This window comes from Catharus ustulatus, chromosome 1 (assembly GCF_009819885.2).
Source record: "Catharus ustulatus isolate bCatUst1 chromosome 1, bCatUst1.pri.v2, whole genome shotgun sequence".
Classification (NCBI taxonomy): Eukaryota; Metazoa; Chordata; class Aves; order Passeriformes; family Turdidae; genus Catharus; species Catharus ustulatus.
Genome location: NC_046221.1, coordinates 164,339,460 through 164,360,524, shown reverse-complemented (window position 1 = coordinate 164,360,524; position 21,065 = coordinate 164,339,460). Strand labels below are relative to the sequence as shown.

General features: G+C 58.3%; 1 protein-coding gene across 1 annotated transcript in view; it reads right to left on the bottom strand.

The window, feature by feature from the left end:
- ADCK5 (aarF domain containing kinase 5) overlaps positions 1-19,632 on the bottom strand; it is a 31,366-nt gene extending 11,734 nt beyond the window's left edge. The window contains exons 1-11 of the mRNA XM_033072452.1: positions 19,574-19,632; positions 16,717-16,872; positions 16,526-16,611; positions 15,434-15,509; positions 13,805-14,005; positions 13,383-13,523; positions 12,416-12,529; positions 10,422-10,553; positions 8,354-8,437; positions 6,140-6,221; positions 1,166-1,244 (exon numbers count right to left, since the gene is read on the bottom strand). Of these exons, the coding sequence (XP_032928343.1) occupies positions 1,166-1,244; positions 6,140-6,221; positions 8,354-8,437; positions 10,422-10,553; positions 12,416-12,529; positions 13,383-13,523; positions 13,805-14,005; positions 15,434-15,442 (842 nt within the window). The 5' untranslated portion in view covers positions 15,443-15,509; positions 16,526-16,611; positions 16,717-16,872; positions 19,574-19,632. The remainder of the gene's footprint in view (positions 1-1,165; positions 1,245-6,139; positions 6,222-8,353; positions 8,438-10,421; positions 10,554-12,415; positions 12,530-13,382; positions 13,524-13,804; positions 14,006-15,433; positions 15,510-16,525; positions 16,612-16,716; positions 16,873-19,573) is intronic.
- Positions 19,633-21,065: the final 1,433 nt, after the last annotated feature.

Here is a 21,065-nt window from a genome sequence, read left to right as displayed (position 1 = left end):
GTTCCTCCCAAATAATTTTTCGTTTCCCCCATTTTTTTTGGTCCCCCCCTATAATTTTTTAGTTCCCCCCATATTTTTTAGGGTCCCCCCGATTTTTTAGGGTCCCCCAACATTTTTTAGGATCTCCCCATATTTTTATTTTCCCCCATAATTTTTAGTTTTCCCCCCCATATTTTTTATTTCCTCCCCTCTAATTTTTGGTTCCCCCCATATTTTTTAAATTTCCCCCAATATTTTTTAGGGTTCCCCTGATATTTTAGGGTCCCCCCACATTTTTTAGGATCTCCCCACATTTTTTATTTTCCCCCATATTTTTGGTTCCCCCCCCCAAATTTGTTTGGTTCCTCCCAAATAGTTTTTGGTTTCTCCCATTTTTTTTTGTTCCTCCCCCATATTTTTTAGATCCCCCAATATTTTTAGGGTCCCCCAACATTTTTTAGGATCTCCCCATATTTTTTTTTCCCCATATTTTTCATTTCCCACCCTATAATTTTTAGTTTCCCCCCCATATTTTTTCATCCCCCCTATAATTTTTTGTTCCCCCCATATTTTTAGTTTCACCCCATATTTTTTAGAGTCCCCCCGATATTTTTAGGGTCCCCCCCATATTTTTTAGGATCTCCCCACATTTTTTATTTTCCCCCATATTTTTGGTCCCCCCCCCCCAAATTTGTTTGGTTCCTCCCAAATAGTTTTTGGTTTCTCCCATTTTTTTTTGTTCCTCCCCCATATTTTTTAGATCCCCCAATATTTTTAGGGTTCCCCAACATTTTTTAGGATCTCCCCATATTTTTATTTTACCCCACATTTTTCATTTCCCACCCTATAATTTTTGGTTTCCCCCCCATATTTTTTCGTCCCCCCCATATTTTTTTGGTTCCTCCCATATTTTTTAGATTCCCCCCATATTTTTTAGGGTCCCCTCCATTTTTTTTGTGTTCCCCTCAATATTTTTAGGGTCCCACCCACATTTTTAGGGTCCCCCAACATTTTTTAGGATCTCCCCATATTTTTTTTTTCCCCCACATTTTTCATTTCCCGCCCTATAATTTTCGCTTCCCCCCATATTTTTTAATTTCCCCCCATATTTTTTAAGGTCCCCCCCATATTTTTTCGTGTCCCCCGATATTTTTGGGGTCCCCCCCGATATTTTAGGGGCGCTGACCTCTCGCTGAGGGTCTCGTAGAGCCCGTGGTCCAGCAGCACCAGCTGAGCCTTCCCGTCGGGGCCGCGGCGAACCAGAACTGCAGGGGGGGATTGGGGGGGACCCTGATTTTTTTGGGGACCCCCACCCTGATTTGGGGACCCCCTGATTTTTGGGGGACCCTCCCCTGTCATTTTTGGGGATCCCCTAAATGGATTTCCCTCCATTCCCCATTTTATAGGAACTCCTTTTTTGGGGTACCCCAATTTTTGGTGACCCCATTTTTTGGGACCCAAATTTTTGGGATCCCCTTTTTTTTGGAATCCTTTTTTTGGGGACCCCCTGATTTTTTTGGGGGACCCTCCCCTGTCATTTTTTGGGGACCCCTGAATGGATTTCCCTCCATTCCCCATTTTATAGGAAATCCTTTTTGGGGATCCCAAATTTTTGGGGTACTCCAATTTTTGGTGACCCCATTTTTTTGGGATCCTCTTTTTTTGGGGACCCCCACCCTGATCTGGGGACCCCCCTGAATTTTTGGGGGACCCTCCCCTGTCATTTTTGGGGACCCCCTGCAAGGATTTCCCTCCATTCTCCATTTCATAGAAACTCATTTTTTATAGGACCCCATTTTTTTGGGGTGTCCTTTTTTTTGGGAATTATTTTTTGGGACCCAAATTTTTGGGGATCCCATTTTTGGGGACCCTCTGATTTTTGGGGGACCCTCCCTTGTCATTTTTGGGGACCCCCTACATGAATTTCCCTCCATTCCCCATTTTATAAGAACCCATTTTTTGGAAACCCCTTTTTTGGGGACCCCAATTTTTGGTGACCCCATTTTTTGGGACCCAAATTTTTGGGATCTCCCTGATTTGGGGACCCTCTGATTTTTGGGGGACCCTCCCCTGTCATTTTTTGGGACCCCCTAAATGGATTTCCCTCCATTCCCCATTTTATAGGAAACCCTTTTTTGGGATCCCCAATTTTTAGGGTACCCCAATTTTTGGTCACCCCATTTTTTGGGACCCAAATTTTTGGGGATCCCATTTTTGGGGACCCCCTGATTTTTGGGGACCCTCCCTTGTCATTTTTGGGGACCCCTAAATGGATTTCCCTCCATTCTCCATTTTATAGGAACCCATTTTTTTAACCCCAATTATTGGGGACCCCAATTTTTTTGGAATTATTTTTTTGGGACCCCCTGATTTTTTGGGGGGACCCCCACCCTGATTTGGGGACCCCCTGATTTTTGGAGACCCTCCCCTGTCATTTTTGGGGACCCCTTAAATTGATTTCCCTCCATTCTCTATTTTATAGGAACCCCTTTTTTGGGATCCCCAATTTTTGGGAAGCCCCAATTTTTGGGGTTCCCCTTGTTTTGGGACCCAAATTTTTGGGGATCCCTTTTTGGGGACCCCCTGATTTTTGGGGACCCTCCCCTGTCATTTTTGGGGACCCCCTAAATGCATTTCCCTCCATTCTCCATTTTATAAGAAACCCTTTTTTGGGAAACCCCTTTTTTGGGTACCCCAATTTTTGGGGTTCCCCTTTTTTTTGGGACCCAAATTTTTGGGGATCCCATTTTTGGGGACCCCCTGATTTTTGGGGGACCCCCCCCTGTCATTTTTTGGGGACCCCCTAAATGGATTTCTCTCTATTCTCCATTTTATAGGAACTCATTTTTGGGGATCCCAAATTTTTGGGGTACCCCCAATTTTGGGGTGTCCTTTTTTTTGGGAATTATTTTTTGGGGATCCCTTTTTGGGGACCCCCTGATTTTTGGGGACCCTCCCCTGTCATTTTTTGGGGATCCCCTAAATGGATTTCCCTCCATTCCCCATTTTATAGGATCCCTTTTTTTTGGATCCCCAATTTTTGGGAACCCAAATTTTTGGGGATTCCCTTTTTTTTGGGACCCAAATTTTTGGGGATCCCATTTTTGGGGACCCCCTGACTTTTTGGGGACCCTCCCCTGTCATTTTTGGGGACCCCCTGAATGGATTTCCCTCCATTCCCCATTTTATAGGAACCCATTTTTTGGGGATCCCAAATTTTTGGGGATCCCCAATTTTTGGGGATCCCCTTTTTTTAGGGTCCCTTTTTTTTGGGATTTCCCCTCCTGGTTTTGGGATCCCCCCCAGTTTTGGGGTCCCCTCCTCAATTTTGGGATTTTTTTTCCCCGGTTTTGGGATCTCCACCCCAATTTTGGGATTTTCCCCTCGGATTTTGGGGTTCCCTTCCTGCTTTTGGGATTTTGCTCTCCCCAATTTTGGGGTTCCCTCCCAGTTTTGGGATTTTTTTCCTCAGTTTTGGGGTCCCTTCTTGGTTTTGGGGTCCCCCTCGGTTTTGGGGTTCCCCTCCCAGTTTTGGGATTTTTTTTTTCTCCCCAATTTTGGGGTTCCCACTCCTGGATTTGGGATTTTTTTTCCCCCCAGGTTTAGGATTTTCTCCTCCAGGTTTTGGGATCTCCCCCCCCCATTTCTGGGATTTCTCCCCAATTTTGGGATTTTCGCCTTCCAATTTTGGGGTCCCCCTCGGTTTTGGGGTCCCCCCGATTTTGGGATTTCCCCTCTCGATTTTGGGGTCCCTGCCCCGATTTTGGGATTTTTTCCCCCCAGGTTTAGGATTTCCCTCTCCAGGTTTTGGGGTCCCCTCCCCAATTTTGGGATTTTTTTTCCCCCCCAATTTTGGGGTCCCCCCGTTTTTGGGATTTCCCCTCTCGATTTTGGGGTCCCTGCCTCGATTTTGGGATTTTTCCCCTTCACTTTTAGGATTTCCCCTCCCTAATTTTGGGGTCCACTCCTGCTTTTGGGATTTTTTTTCCCTCTCGGTTTTGGGGTTCCTGCCTCGATTTTGGGGTCTCTGCCCCAATTTTGGGATTTTTTTTCCCTTCACTTTTAGGATTTCCCCTCCTCAATTTTAGGATCCTCCTGGATTTTGGGGTCCCCCCATTTTTAGGATTTCCCCTCCCCAGTTTTGGGATCCCCCCAATTTTGGGATTTCCCCTCTCGGTTTTGGGGTCCCTGTCTCGTTTTGGGATTTTTTTCCCCTTCACTTTTAGGATTTCCCCTCCCAATTTTGGGGTCCCCCTCGATTTTGGGGTCCCCCCTCTCGGTTTTGGGATTTTTTTTTCCCCCCAGTTTTGGGATCCCCCCATTTTTAGGATTTCCCCCCTTGATTTTGGGGTCCCTGCCTCGATTCTGGGACTTGTTCTCCCTCACTTTCAGGATTTCCCTCCCAATTTTTGGGTCCCTCTCCCCCTGATTTTGGGGTGCCCCCGATTTTGGGATTTTTTCCCCTTCACTTTTAGGATTTCCCCTCCTAATTTTGGGATTTCCCCTCTCGATTTTGGGGTTCCCTTCCCAGTTTTGGGATTTTTTCCCCCTCACTTTTAGGATTTCCCCCTTCCCAGATTTTGGAATCCCCCTCAATTTTGAGGTCCCCCCCCAATTTTGGGATTTTTTTTCCCCCCAGTTTTGGGATCCCCCCATTTTTAGGATTTTCCCTCTCGATTTTGGGGTTCCCTTCCCAGTTTTGGGGATTTTTTCCCCCCCAATTTTAGGATTTCCCCTTCCCAGATTTTGGGGTCCCCTCCTCATTTTGGGATCCTCGTCAGTTTTGGGATTTTTACTCATGGTTTTGGGGTCCCCCCTGATTTTGGGGTCCCTGCCCCGATTTTGGGATTTTTTCCCCCTCACTTTTAGGATTTCCTCTTCCTAAATTTGGGGTCCCCCCCCGTTTTTGGGATCCCCCCAATTTTGGGATTTTCCCTCTTGATTTTGGGGTTCCCTTCCCAGTTTTGGGATTCTTTCCCCCCCAGTTTTAGGATTTCCCCTTCCCAGATTTTGGGGTCCCCTCCCAATTTTGGGGTTCACTCCTGGCTTTGGGATTTTTTTTTCCCCAGGTTTAGGATTTCCCCCTGCAGGTTTTGGGGTCCCCTCCCCATTTTGGGATTTCTCCCCAATTTTGGGATTTTTTTTCCCCCAGTTTTAGGATTTTCCCTTCCCCAATTTGGGGTCCCCCCGATTTTGGGATTTCCCCTCTCGATTTTGGGGTCCCTGCCTCGATTCTGGGATTTTTTCTCCCTCACTTTTAGGATTTCCCCCCCAATTTTTGGGTCCCTTCCCCCCTGGTTTTGGGGTCTCCTCCCAGTTTTGGGATTTTTTCCCCCTCACTTTTAGGATTTCCCCCTCCCAATTTTAGGATCCCCCCCAGTTTTGGGGTCCCTTCCCAGTTTTGGGACTTTTTTTTCCTCAGTTTCAGGATTTCCCCTTCCCAGATTTTGGGATCCCCCTGATTTTGGGATGTTCCCCTTCCCAGTTTTGGGATTTTTTTCCCCCTCACTTTTAGGATTTCCTTCCCTCTCACTTTTAGGATTTCCTCTCCCCAATTTTGGGATCCCCCCCGATTTTGGGGTCCCCCTGATTTTGGGATTTTCCCCTTCCCAGTTTTGGGATTTTTTTCCTCCTCACTTTCAGGATTTCCCCTTCCCAGATTTTGGGGTTCCCCTTGGTTTTTGGGTTCCCTTCCCAGTTTTTGGATTTCCCCTTCCCAAATTTTGGGATACCCCTCAATTTTGGGGTCCCCCCCTGATTTTGGGGTTTTTTTTCCCCCCAGTTTTGGGGTTCCCTTCCCAGTTCTGGGATTTTTTTCCCCCCAGTTTTAGGATTTCCCCCTCCCAATATTTGGAATCCCCCTCTGATTTTGGGGTCCCCCCCATTTTTAGGATTTCCCCTCCCCTTTTTTAGGATTTCCCCCCCAGTTTTTAGGATTTCCCCTCCGCATTTTTGGGGTCACTCCCCCCCCGATTTTGGGATTTTTTTTCCCTTCACTTTTAGGATTTCCCTCCCATATTCAGGATTTTCCCCCCCAATTTTGGGGTCCCCCCCCATTTTTAGGATTTCCCCCCCATATTTAGGATTTCCCCCCCATTTTTAGGATTTTTTCCCCCGTTTTTGGGGTCCCTCCCCCCCCCGTTTTTGGGTCCCCCGGTACCGTTCCCGGGGTGCGGATCCGCGTGGATGAACCCGGTGTAAAAAATCTGCTCAGCGAACACCTGGATCAACTTCTCTGCGGTCTGGGAGATCAGAGACCCCAAAAATCAAAATATTCACCCCAAAAATCAAAATATTCACCCCAAAAATCAAAATATTCACCCCAAAAATAATCCCAAAACTCCCCTGGATCAACTTCTCTGCGGTCTGGGGGGATTTGGGGGGTTTAGAGACCCCAAAAATCAAAATATTCACCCCAAAAATCCCCTGGATCAACTTCTCCGCGGTTTGGGGGGGTCAGAGACCCCAAAAATCCCAAAATTCATCCCAAAAAAAATCCCAAAAATCCCCTGGATCAGCGATTTGGGGGTTCAGAGACCCCAAAAAAACCCAAAATCCCCCCAAAAATAATCCCAAAATTCCCCTGGATCAGCTTCTCTGCGGTCTGGGGAAAATTTGGGGGGTTTAGAGACCCCAAAAAACCCCAAAATTCACCCCAAAAAATCCCCTGAATCAGCTTCTCTGTGATTTGGGAGAAATTTGGGGGTTCAGAGATCCCCAAAAATCAAAATATTCACCCAAAAAATGCCCTGGATCAACTTCTCTGCGGTCTGGGGGATTTGGGGGTTCAGAGACCCCAAAAAACCCCAAAAAAACCTCAAATTCACCCCAAAAATCTCCCAAATTCACCCCAAAAAACTCTAAAAAACCCCAAATTCAACCCAAAAATCTCCCGAATTCACCCCAAAAAACTCTAAAAAACCCCAAATTCAACCCAAAAATCACCCTAAAAATTCCCCTGGATCAACTTCTCTGTGATTTGGGGATTCAGAGACCCCAAAAATCCCAAAAATCACCCCAAAAATAATCCCAAAAAATTCCCTGGATCAACTTCTCTGCGGTCTGGGGAAATTTGGGGGATCAGGAACCCCAAAAAAACCCAAAAAAACCCAAAATCCCCAAATTTGGGTCTCCAATCTCCATTCCCAGCCCCCAAACCCCCTCGGTTTGTCCCCAAATTGTCCCCAAATCCCCTCGGGACCCCCCTGGGGACCCCCAAATTAACCCAGGGACCCCCAAATTCCTCCAGGACCCCCAAAATCCCCCCCAAAAAACCCCAAAAATCCCCAAATTTGTGTCTCCAATCCCCATCCCCAGCTCCCAAATCCCCTCGGTTTGTCCCCAAATTGTCCCCAAATCCCCCCGGGACCCCCCTGGGGACCCCCAAAACCACCCCAGGGACCCCCGAGACCACCCTGGGGACCCCAAAATCCCCCCAAGGACCCCAAAAAAAAACCCCAAAATCCCCAAATTGGGGTCTCCAATCTCCATTCCCAGCCCCCAAACCCCCTCGGTTTGTCCCCAAATTGTCCCCGAATCCCCCCGGGAACACCCTGGGGACCCCCCCGGTGACACCCCCGGACCCCCCAGACCCCCCGGACCCCCGAGACCACCCTGGGGACCCCCAAAATCCCAGGGACCCCCCCAAAAAACCCCCAAAAATCCCCAAATTGGGGTCTCCAATCCCCATTCCCAGCTCCCAAATCCCCTCGGTTTGTCCCCAAATTGTCCCCAAAGCCCCCCGGGACCCCCCTGGGGACACTCGAGACCACCCCAGGGACCCCCAAATTAATCCAGGGACCCCCAAATTAATCCAGGGACCCCCAAAATCCCCCCCAAAAAACCCAAAATCCCCAAATTTGGGTCTCCAATCTCCATTCCCAGCTCCCAAACCCCCTCAGTTTGTCCCCAAATTGTCCCCAAACCCCCCCGGGACCCCCCTGGGGACACCCAAAATCCCCCCAGGGACCCCCGAGACCACCCTGGGGACCCCCAAATTCCTCCAGGACCCCCAAAAAAAACCCAAAAATCCCCAAATTTGTGTCTCCAATCTCCATTCCCAGCCCCCAAATCCCCTCGGTTTGTCCCCAAATTGTCCCCAAATCCCCTCGAGACCCCCCTGGGGACCCCCCCGGTGACACCCCAGACCCCCCAGACCCCCGGGACCACCCTGGGGACCCCCAAAATCCCAGGGACCCCCCCAAAAATCCCCAAAATCCCCAAATTTGTGTCTCAAATCTCCATTCCCAGCCCCCAAACCCCCCGGGTTTGTCCCCAAATTGTCCCCAAACCCCCCCGGGACCCCCCTGGGGACCCTCCCGGTGACACCCCCGGACCCCCCGGACCCCCGGGACCCCCCAGGAGCGGCACTGACGTCTCGCAGCCCCAGCCCCAGCTCCTGGATCCCCTGCACGTTGGAGATCTTGCAGCCCTCGCAGAAATCGGCCGTGAGCACGCGCTGGGGACACACGGACAGACAGACAGACGGACGGACAGGGGGACAGGGGGACAGTGACAGGGGGACAGGGACAGACAGACGGGGGACATGGGGACACACGGACAGACAGGGGGACAGAGGGACAGACAGAGGGGACAGGGACAGAGGGACAGGGACAGGGGACAGACAGGGGGACAGGGGGACAGAGGGACAGACAGACAGACAGGGGAACAGGGACAGGGGACAGAGGGACAGAGGGACAGGGGACAGACAGACAGACAGGGGACAGAGACAGGGACAGACAGACAGAGGGACAGGGACAGACAGAGGGGACAGAGGGACAGGGACAGGGACATACAGAGGATATGGGGACATGGGGACAGACAGGGGGACAGGGACAGGGGGACAGGGACAGACAGACAGGGACACAGAGGGACAGGGGACAGACAGAGGGACAGAGTGGACAGACGGACAGACAGGGGAACAGGGACAGGGGACAGAGGGACAGAGGGACAGGGGACAGACAGACAGACAGGGGACAGACAGGGGGACAGGGACAGACAGACAGACAGGGAGGACAGAGGGACAGACAGGGGACAGAGGGACAGAGGGACAGGGACAGACAGGGGACGGGGACAGGGACAGGGGACAGACAGGAGGACATGAGGACAGGGGACAGACGGGACACACGGACACAGAGGGACAGACAGACACACAGACAGGGGACATGGGGATAGACAGGGACAGACAGAGGGGACAGAGGGACAGGGACAGGGGACAGATGGACAGGGACAGACAGAGGGACAGGGGGACAGAGGGACAGACAGGGACAGACAGGGACAGACAGACGGACAGACAGACAGGGGACAGACAGAGGGACACAGAGGGACACAGAGGGACAGACAGACAAACAGGGGACATGGGGACACGGACAGGGGACAGACAGACGGACACAGAGGGGACAGACAGAGACAGAGGGACAGATGGACATGGGGACAGAGACACGGACAGGGGACAGACAAGGACAGACAAAGGGACAGGGGACAGGAGACAGACAAGGGCAGGGGACAGATGGACACACGGACAGGGGGACATAGGGACACGGGACAGACAGAGGGACACAGAGGGGACAGAGGGAGAGAGGTGACATGGGGACAGACAGACAAACAGGGGACATGGAGACAGGGACAGGGGACAGACAGAGGGACACGGGGACAGACAGACAGGGACAGAGGGACAGGGGACACAGGGACAGACACACGGACAGGGGACAGACAGGGGACACACAGAGGGACACAGAGGGACAGGGGACAGGGACAGGGGACACACAGGGGACAAACGGACACGGGGACAGACAAGGACAAACAGGGGACACAGAGGGACAGGGGGACACACGGACAGGGGACAGATGGACACGGGGACATGGGGACAGGGACAGGGGACAGACAGACGGACACAGAGGGGACAGAGGGACAGACAGACAGGGGACACACAGGGGACAGGGGGACAGGGACAGACAGGGGGACACATGGACAGGGGACATGGGGACAGACAGAGGGACAGAGGGGACAGGTGAGACAGTGACGTCATTTCAGTGACACCCAGCCCGTCCCTGTCCCCTCCCCAGGTGTCCCCAGGTGTGTCCCCAGGTGTGTCCCCAGGTGTCCCCAGGTGTGTCCCCAGGTGTGTCCCCAGGTGTGTCACCTTGCTGCAGTGTCCCCAGTGCACCCGTGGCACTGTCACCCCCCGCAGGTGTCCCAGGTGTGTCCCCAGGTGTGTCACCTTGCTGCAGTGTCCCCAGTGCACCCGTGGCACTGTCACCCCCCGCAGGTGTCCCCAGGTGTCCCCAGGTGTGTCCCCAGGTGTCCCCAGGTGTGTCACCTTGCTGCAGTGTCCCCAGTGCACCCGTGGCACTGTCACCCCCCGCAGGTGTCCCCAGGTGTGTCCCCAGGTGTGTCCCCAGGTGTGTCCCCAGGTGTGTCCCAGGTGTCCCCAGGTGTGTCACCTTGCTGCAGTGTCCCCAGTGCACCCGTGGCACTGTCACCCCTCTCAGGTGTCCCAGGTCCCTCCCGCAGCGCTCCGAGTTCCGCGCCTCGTTCTCGAAATCCAGCTCCAGGGCCAGCGTCCCCTTCAGCTCCTGCGCAGGTGAGATACAGACAGGTGACACAGGTGACAATCACTGACAGCGTCCCCTTCAGCTCCTGCGCAGGTGAGATACAGACAGGTGACACAGGTGACAATCACTGACAGCGTCCCCTTCAGCTCCTGCACAGGTGAGATACAGACAGGTGACACAGGTGACAATCACTGACAGGTGACAATCACTGACAGCGTCCCCTTCAGCTCCTGCATAGGGGGGACAGGTGGGACAGGTGAGATACAGACAGGTGACACAGGTGAGACACAGGTGACAATCACAGACAGTGTCCCCTTCAGCTCCTGCATAGGGGGGACAGGTGGGACAGGTGAGATACAGACAGGTGACATAGGTGACAATCACTGACAGGGTCCCCTTCAGCTCCTGCGCAGGGGGACAGGTGACAGGTGAGACAGGTGTGACAGGTGAGACAGGTGAGATACAGACAGGTGACAATCACTGACAGTGTCCCCTTCAGCTCCTGCACAGGGGGGACAGGTGAGACAGGTGAGACACAGGTGACAATCACTGACAGCGTCCCCTTCAGCTCCTGCGCAGGTGAGACACAGACAGGTGACACAGGTGACAATCACTGACAGCGTCCCCTTCAGCTCCTGCACAGGGGGGACAGGTGAGACAGGTGAGATACAGGTGACACAGGTGACAATCACTGACAGCGTCCCCTTCAGCTCCTGTACAGGTGGGACAGGTAAGGGACAGGTGAGATACAGACAGGTGAGACACAGGTGAGACACAGGTGACAATCACTGACAGGGTCCCCTTCAGCTCCTGCACAGGTGGGACAGGTAAGGGAGCACAGGTGAGACAGGTGAGACACAGACAGGTGTGACACAGGTGAGACAGGTGACAGGGTCCCCTTCAGCTCCTGTGCAGGTGGGACAGGTGAGATACAGGTGAGACAGGTGAGACAGGTGAGAATCACTGACAGTGTCCCCTTCAGCTCCTGGTGACATAGGTGACAGATGGCACAGGTGAGACAGATGAGACAGGTGAGACAAGTGACACAGGTGAGTGACAGTGCTTGCTCCCTGAGGCCACACAGGTGTCACAGGTGACAACCAGGGACAGTGACACGGGTGTCAATCAGTGACATACCTGGGATACACGTGAGTACCAGTGTCCGTGGCAGCACGCAGGGACAAGTCTGTCCCCAGGTGTCCCCAGGTGTGCCCAGGTGTGCCCAGGTGTGCCCAGCTGTCCCCAGGTGTCCCCAGGTGTGCCCAGGTGTGCCCAGGTGTGCCCAGCTGTCCCCAGGTGTGCCCAGGTGTATCCCAGGTGTGCCCAGGTGTGCCCAGGTGTATCCCAGGTATCCCCAGGTGTCCCCAGGTGTATCCCAGGTGTCCCCAGGTGTATCCCAGGTGTGCCCAGGTGTCCCCAGGGGTGCCCAGGTGTGCCCAGGTGTGCCCAGGTGTATCCCAGGTGTGCCCAGGTGTCCCCAGGGGTGCCCAGGTGTGCCCAGGTGTGCCCAGGTGTATCCCAGGTGTGCCCAGGTGTATCCCAGGTGTATCCCAGGTGTGCCCAGGTGTATCCCAGGTGTGCCCAGGTGTGCCCAGGTGTATCCCAGGTGTGCCCAGGTGTGCCCAGGTGTATCCCAGGTGTCCCCAGGTGTGCCCAGGTGTGCCCAGGTGTGCCCAGGTGTATCCCAGGTGTATCCCAGCTGTCCCCAGGTGTGCCCAGGTGTCCCCAGCTGTCCCCAGGTGTCCCCAGGTGTGCCCAGGTGTCCCCAGGTGTGCCCAGGTGTATCCCACCTGTCCCCAGCTGTCCCCAGCTGTCCCCAGGTGTATCCCAGCTGTCCCCAGGTGTCCCCAGGTGTCCCCAGGTGTCCCCAGGTGTCCCCTCACCTGCAGCACCCAGCCCAGGGCGAAGTCGGGGTGCATGAACTCCACCAGGCGCAGCAGCAGCTCCAGGGTCCGGATGTCACCCTCGAAGCGATCGCGCAGGTCCAGGTACTGCACCTGGGCACACAGGGGACACCTGGGCACACCTGGGCATGGCAGGGGTCACCTGGGCACAGAGGGGTCACCTGGGCATGGGGAGGGGTCACCTGGGCATGGTAGGGGTCACCTGGGTGTGGGAGGGGTCACCTGGGCAGGGACCTCACCTGGGCATGGGAGGGGTCACCTGGGCACAGGAGGGGTCACCTGGGCATGGCAGGGGTCACCTGGGCATGGGAGGGGACACCTGGGCATGGCAGGGGTCACCTGGGCACGGGAGGGGTCACCTGGGCATGGGGAGGGGTCACCTGGGCATGGCAGGGGTCACCTGGGCATGGCAGGGGTCACCTGGGCAGGGTCCTTACCTGTCCCCCAGGTGTCCCCACTGATGCCCCACCTGTCGCCCAGGTGTCCCCCAGGTGTCCCCCCCTGTCCCCACCTGTCCCCAGGTGCCCCCAGGTGTCCCCAGGTGTCCCCACCTGTCCCCCAGGTGTCCCCCAGGTGTCCCCACCTGTCCCCAGGTCCCCCAGGTGTCCCCACCTGTCCCCCAGCTCTCCCAGGTGTCCCCACCTGTCCCCAGGTGTCCCCAGGTGTCCCCCAGGTGTCCCCCAGCTGTCCCCACCTGTCCCCCAGGTGTCCCCAGGTGTCCCCAGGTGTCCCCCAGCTGTCCCCACCTGTCCCCCAGGTGTCCCCAGGTGTCCCCAGGTGTCCCCACCTGTCCCCCAGGTGTCCCCACCTGTCCCCCAGGTGTCCCCAGGTGTCCCCAGGTGTCCCTCACCTGTCCCCAGGTGTCCCCACCTGTCCCCTCCTGTCCCCAGGTGTCCCCCAGGTGTCCCCCAGGTGTCCCCAGGTGTCCCCAGGTGTCCCCTCTCACCTTGACAGCCACAGGTGTCCCGTCGGGGAGGGTGGCCCGGTGCACCTGGGCCAGGCTGGCGGCCGCCACGGGCTCGTAGTCAAAATCACGGAACATTCCGGAAGGGGTGGTGTGGAAATCCTCCAGGAACAGCTCGTCCACCTGGGACAGGGACAGGTGACACAGGTGAGTGACAGGTGAGACAGGTGGGACAGGGACAGGTGACACAGGTGACAATGTCCCCAATGTCCTCTCAGTGTCACCTCCTGGTGCCCCCGGGGGCTGGCGCTGTCCTCAAGCGGCCGCAGTGTCCCTGTCCCCTCAGTGTCCCCAATGTCCCCATCCCCTGTCACCTCCTGGTGCCCCCGGGGGCTGGCGCTGTCCTCAAGCGGCCGCAGTGTCCCTGTCCCCTCAGTGTCCCCAATGTCCCCATCCCCTGTCACCTCCTGGTGCCCCCGGGGGCTGGCGCTGTCCTCGAGCGGCCGCAGTGTCCCTGTCACCTCGGGTGGCAGCAGGTGGTCCATGGCACACAGCCCCTGGCCCAGCTTCACGTAGAGCCCCCCGTTGGAGAGCGCCCCCTGCAGGAGGCGCTGCCCGGCGCGGCGGTGACAGCACGACATGGCCGACAGGTAATCAGGGCTGTCCTGGGTGACACAGGTGTGACAGGTGTGACAGGTGTGACACAGGTGTGACAGGTGTGACAGCACGACATGGCCGACAGGTAATCGGGGCTGTCCTGGGTGACACAGGTGTGACAGGTGTGACAGGTGTGACAGCACGACATGGCCGACAGGTAATCGGGGCTGTCCTGGGTGACACAGGTGTGACAGGTGTGACAGGTGTGACACAGGTGTGACAGGTGTGACAGCACGACATGGCCGACAGGTAATCGGGGCTGTCCTGGGTGACACAGGTGAGACAGGTGAGACAGGTGAGACAGGTGTGACAGGTGTGACAGCACGACATGGCCGACAGGTAATCGGGGCTGTCCTGGGTGACACAGGTGAGACAGGTGTGACACAGGTGTGACAGGTGTGACAGCACGACATGGCCGACAGGTAATCGGGGCTGTCCTGGGTGACACAGGTGTGACAGGTGTGACAGGTGTGACACAGGTGTGACAGGTGTGACAGCACGACATGGCCGACAGGTAATCGGGGCTGTCCTGGGTGACACAGGTGTGACACAGGTGTGACAGGTGTGACAGGTGTGTGTGTGTGTGACACAGGTGTGACAGCACGACATGGCCGACAGGTAATCGGGGCTGTCCTGGGTGGGACAGGTGAGACAGGTGAGACACAGGTGTGTGTGTGACACAGGTGAGACAGGTGTGTGTGTGACACAGGTGAGACAGGTGTGTGTGTGACACAGGTGAGACAGGTGTGTGTGTGACACAGGTGTGACAGCACGACATGGCCGACAGGTAATCGGGGCTGTCCTGGGTGACACAGGTGTGACAGGTGAGACAGCACGACATGGCAGAGAGGTAATCGGGGCTGTCCTGGGTGACACAGGTGTGACAGGTGAGATACAGGTGTGACAGGTGTGTGTGTGGGACAGGAGTGACAGCACGACATGGCCGACAGGTAATCCGGGCTGTCCTGGGTGACACAGGTGTGACAGGTGAGACACAGGTGACACAGGTGGGACAGGTGTGTGTGTGTGACACAGGTGACACAGGTGTGACACCCTGGCAGGTAACCAGGGGTACAGGTGACACGCAGGGCTCACACACAGCCAAGGAACATCTCCAAACCTCCAAAATCCCAAAATCCCCCCCAAAATCCCCAAATTTCCCAAAATCCCCCCAAACCCCCCAAAATCCCTCTCAAAATCCCCAAACCCCTCCCAAAATCACCCCAAAATCCCCCCAAAAACCCCAAAATTCCCCAAAATCCCCCCAAAATCCCCCTCAAATTCCCTAAATACCGCAAAATCCCAAAAATCTCCCCCCAATTCCCCCCCAATCTCTCCTTAAAACCCCCCAAACGCCCCCAAAATCCCCCAAATTTCCCAAAATCCCCCCCAAAAATCCCCCAAAAAATCCCCAAATTTCCCCAAATCCCCCTCACCTGGTCCATCCCCCTGAGCTCCACGTTCGTTGTCCACCAATAATCGAGGGAGATGTGCAGCCCCACCGACAGCGACCTGGGACCCCAGACCCAAATGGGACCCCAAAAATCCCAAAATGGGACCCCAGACCCAAAATGGGACCCCAGACCCAAATGGGACCCCAGACCCAAATGGGGACCCCAGACCCAAATGGGACCCCAGACCCAAATGGGACCCCAGACCCAAAATGGGGACCCCAGACCCAAATTGGAGACCCCAGACCCAAAATGAGACCCCAGACCCAAAAACCCCCCAGGACCCCCCAAAATCCCCCCAAATTCCCCCCAAAACACCCCAAATCCCTCTCAGGACCCCCCAAATTCCCCCCAAAATCCCCCCAGGACCCCTCCAAGACCCCCCCAGGACCCCCCAAAATTCCCCCCAGGACCCCTCAAGACACCTCAGGACCCCAAAAAACCTCCCCAGGACCCCCCAAAGACCCTCCAAAACCCCTCAGGAACTCCAAAATCCCCCCAAGACCACCCAAAATCCCCCCAAACCCCCCTAAGACCCTCCAAAATCCCCCCAAAATCCCCTCAGGACCCCCCAAAATCCCCCAAAATCCCCTTAGGACCCCCCAGGATCCCCCAAACCCCCCCCAGGATTCCCCAAATCCCCCCAGGACCCCCCAAAATCCCCTAAGGACCCCCCAAATCCCCCCCAGCATTCCCCAAAATCCTCCCAAATCCCCCCAAGACCCCCTAAAATCCCCTCAAGACACACCAGGGCCCCTCCAAGATCCCCCAAGACCCCCCCAGGACCTCCCCAAATTCCCCCTGGGGTTCCCCAAAATCCATTCAGGACTCCCCAGGATCCCCCCAAACCCCCCCAGGATCCCCCCAAATCCCCCCCAGGACCCCCAAATCATCCCCCAAAGACCCCCCAAGTCCCCCCCAGGACCACCCAAAATCCCCCCAGGACTCCCCAAGACCCCCCCAAATTCCCCCAAGACCCCCCAAAACCCCCCCTGGAGTCCCCCAAATTCCCCCCAGGACCCCCCAAATCCCCCCCAGGACCCCCCAAAATCCCTTTGGGACCCCCCCAGTCCGCACCTGCAGAACCTGGCCACGCCCTGGAGCAGGAGCCGCGCCCGGCGCCGCTGGGGGGGCTCGGCCAGCGCGTAACAGGACAGGGACAGGGACAGCGGGGCCACCAGCGCCACCCCCAGGGCCACTGCCCGCCGGGGGGACAGCCGGGGGGACCTGGGGGACAGGGACAGTGACAGGGACAGGGACAGTGACAGGGACAGCGGGGCCACCAGCGCCACCCCCAGGGCCACTGCCCGCCGGGGGGACAGCCGGGGGGACCTGGGGACAGGGACAGTGACAGGGACAGGGACAGCGGGGCCACCAGCGCCACCCCCAGGGCCACTGCCCGCCTCGGGGACAGCCAGGGGGACCTGGGGACAGGGACAGTGACAGGGATCAGGGACAGGGACAGGGACAGCGGGGCCACCAGCGCCACCCCCAGGGCCACTGCCCGCCGGGGGGACAGCCACAGGGACCTGGGGACAGGGACAGTGACAGGGACAGGGTCACTGCCCGCCTCGGGGACAGCCAGGGGGACCTGGGGGACAGGGACAGTGACAGTGACACCCCCAGGGCCACTGCCCGCCGGGGGGACAGCCAGGGGGACCTGGGGACAGGGACAGTGACAGGGACAGTGACAGTGACACAGCCAGGGGGACCTGGGGACAGGGACAGTGACAGGGACAGTGACAGGGACAGGGCCACCAGCGCCACCCCCAGGGCCACTGCCCGCCGGGGGGACAGCCAGGGGGACCTGGGGACAGGGACAGTGACAGGGACAGGGACAGGGACAGTGACAGGGGTCAGGGGTCAGGGGACACCCCCAGGGCCACCCCCAGGGCCACTGCCCGGCGAGGGGACAGCCAGGGGGACCTGGGGACAGGGACAGGGACAGTGGGGCCACCAGGGACACCCCCAGGGCCACTGCCCGGCGAGGGGACAGCCAGGGGGACCTGAGGGGACACAGGGACAGGGACAGTGACAGGGACAGGGACAGCAGGGCCACCAGGGCCACCCCCAGGGCCACTGCCCGCCGGGGGGACAGCCAGGGGGACCTGGGGGGACAGGGACAGGGGTGGGGACAGGGGTCAGGGGTCAAGGGTCAGGGGACACCACCAGGGCCACCCTCAGTACCCAGGGAGGGACCTGCAGGGAATGGGGACAGGGCAAAGGTCAGAGGTCAGAGGTCCACTGGGGGTCAGGGGTCAAGGGCTCTCTGTGGGTCTGAGGTCAGGGGTCACAGGTCAAGGATTCTCTGTGGGTCAGGGGTCAGATATCAAGGGTTGGGGTCAGAGGTCAAGGACTCTCTGTGGGTCTGAGGTCAGAGGTCAAGGATCTTATGTGGGTCAGAGGTCAAGGGTTGGGGTCAGAGGTCAAGGACCTTCAGTGGGTGAAGGGTCAGAGGTCAAGGGTTGGGGTCAGGAGTCAAGAACCCTCAGTGGGTCAGGGGTCAGAGGTCAAGGGTTGGGGTCAGGGGTCAAGGACTCTCTATAGGTCAGGGGTCAGAGGTTAAGGATCCCCCAAAATCCCCCTCAATTTGGGTCTGGGGTCCCACCCCTCCCCTCTCCCCAATTTGGGTCTGGGGTCCCTCCCCTCCCCTCCCCTCCCCCCAATTTGGGTCTGGGGTCCCTCCCCTCCCCCCCCAATTTGGGTCTGGGGTCCCTCCCCTCCCCCCCCCAATTTGGGTCTGGGGTCCCTCCCCTCCCCCCCCCCCAATTTGGGTCTGGGGTCCCGCCCCTCCCCTCCCCAATTTGGGTCTGGGGTCCCTCCCCTCCCCCCCCCCCAATTTGGGTCTGGGGTCCCGCCCTCCCCCTCCCCAATTTGGGTCTGGGGTCCCTCCCCTCCCCCTCCCCAATTTGGGTCTGGGGTCCCTCCCCTCCCCTCTCCCCAATTTGGGTCTGGAGTCCCTCCCCTCCCCTCCCCTCCCCCCAATTTGGGTCTGGGGTCCCTCCCCTCCCCCTCCCCAATTTGGGTCTGGGGTCCCTCCCCTCCCCCTCCCCAATTTGGGTCTGGGGTCCCTCCCCCCCCCCCCCCCCAATTTGGGTCTGGGGTCCCTCCCCTCCCCCTCCCCAATTTGGGTCTGGGGTCCCTCCCTGCCCCTCCCCCCAATTTGGGTCTGGGGTCCCAAATCCCCTCCCCCTCCCCAATTTGGGTCTGGGGTCCCAAATCCCCTCCCCCTCCCCAATTTGGGTCTGGGGTCCCAAATCCCCTCCCCCTCCCCAATTTGGGTCTGGGGTCCCTCCCCTCCCCCTCCCCTCCCCAATTTGGGTCTGGGGTCCCTCCCTGCCCCTCCCCTCCCCAATTTGGGTCTGGGGTCCCTCCCCGCCCCTCCCCAATTTGGGTCTGGGGTCCCTCCCCTCCCCCTCCCCAATTTGGGTCTGGGGTCCCTCCCCGCCCCTCCCCAATTTGGGTCTGGGGTCCCTCCCCTCCCCCTCCCCAATTTGGGTCTGGGGTCCCTCCCCTCCCCTCTCCCCAATTTGGGTCTGGGGTCCCTCCCCTCCCCTCCCCTCCCCCCAATTTGGGTCTGGGGTCCCTCCCCTCCCCTCCCCAATTTGGGTCTGGGGTCCCTCCCCTCCCCCTCCCAATTTGGGTCTGGGGTCCCTCCCTGCCCCTCCCCAACTTGGGTCTGGGGTCCCTCCCTGCCCCTCCCCAATTTGGGTCTGGGGTCCCTCCCCTCCCCCTCCCAACTTGGGTCTGGGGTCCCTCCCCTCCCCTCCCCCTCCCAATTTGGGTCTGGGGTCCCTCCCCTCCCCCTCCCAATTTGGGTCTGGGGTCCCTCCCCTCCCCTCCCCAATTTGGGTCTGGGGTCCCTCCCCTCCCCTCCCCAACTTGGGTCTGGGGTCCCTCCCCTCCCCTCCCCCTCCCCAATTTGGGTCTGGGGTCCCTCCCTGCCCCTCCCCAACTTGGGTCTGGGGTCCCTCCCGCCCCTCCCCAATTTGGGTCTGGGGTCCCGCCCCTCCCCCCGCCAATTTGGGTCTGGGGTCCCTCCCTGCCCCTCCCCCCCAATTTGGGTCTGGGGTCCCTCCCTGCCCCTCCCCAATTTGGGTCTGGGGTCCCTCCCTCCCCCCTCACCTCGGGCTCTCTCCGGGGTCGCTCCGGGGTCGCCGCTGGGGGAGGGGCAGCAACCGAACCTGGGGGGGGACACAGGTGACAATGGCAGGTGACATTGACAGGTGACACTGGGGGGGTCCAAGTGACATTGGGGGTCCAAGTGACATTGGGAGGACAGGTGACACTGGGGGGGGGGGACAGGTGACATTGAGGGGGACATTGGGGGGGTCCAGGTGACACTGGGGGGTTCCAGGTGACATTGGGGGGGGTCCCAGGGGGGGTCCAGGTGACATTGGTGGGGGACAGGTGACACTGGGGGGGACACTGGGGGGGGACAGGTGACATTGGGGGGGTCCAGGTGACATTGGGGGGTCATGGTGGGGGACAAGTGACACTGGGGGGGACACTGGGGGGGGGACAGGTGACATTGGGGGGGTCCAGGTGACATTGGAGGGATCATGGAGGGGTCCAGGTGACATTGGTGGGGGGGACAGGTGACATTGGGGGGGACATTGGGAGGGTCCAGGTGACATTGAGGGGGGGGTCCAAGTGACATTGGGGGGGTCATGGAGGGGTCCAGGTGACACTGGGGGGGTCCAAGTGACATTGGGGGGGTCACGGCGGGGGTGACAGATGACATTGGGGGGGGACAGATGACACTGAGCTCTCCGGAAGAGTCCATTGGGAGTTACGAGGGGGCGTCCCCGGGGCAGGGAAAGTCCATGGCAGGGACCGTGGGGGGGGACAGGTGACATTGGGAGGGTCCAAGTGACATTGGGGGGGTCAAGGTGGGGGGGACAGGTGACATTGGGGGGGGACAGGTGACACCGAGCTCCCCGGAAGAGTCCATTGGGAGTTGTGAGGGGGGGGAAATTGGAAGGTCCCGGTTTGGGGGCGGGGTCCTGAGTGGGGGAGGTGACAGCGGGGGGGTCCCGGGACAGGAGGGGGGGTCCTGAGGGGGCAGAGGTGACAATGAGGGGGTCCCGAGTGGGGGAGGTGACACCGGACAATCCCCGGTAGTTCCCGCACGGGGGGGGCGCCATGAGGGGATCCCGGGGAGGGTCCCGGCGGAAGTTCCGGGAAGTTTCCGGGAGGGGATCCCTGAGGGGAAAGTGACCCCGGGGAGGGGTCCCGGGACAGGGGGGGGTCCCCAGGGGGGTCCTGAGGGGGGGTCCCGGTGCCGCCCCCCCGCCCCCCCCTCACCGCCCGCCGCAGCCCCATCGCCGCCGCCGCCGCCGCCGCGCGCCGGGCCCCGCCCACCGCGCCTCCTGATTGGCTGAGCGCCAACCGCGGGCCCGCCCTCTCGTGAGCTGATTGGCTGAGTCCAAAAGGCGGGCCCGCCCCCGCGCCATCTCATTGGCTGAGCCCAAAAGGCGGGCCCGCCCCCGCGCGATCTCATTGGTTGAGTGTGAACCGCGTGCCCGCCCCCGCGCCATCTCATTGGTTGAGTCGGAAACGCGGGCCCGCCCCCGCGCCGCCTCATTGGCTGAGCCAAACCGTGGGCCCGCCCCCG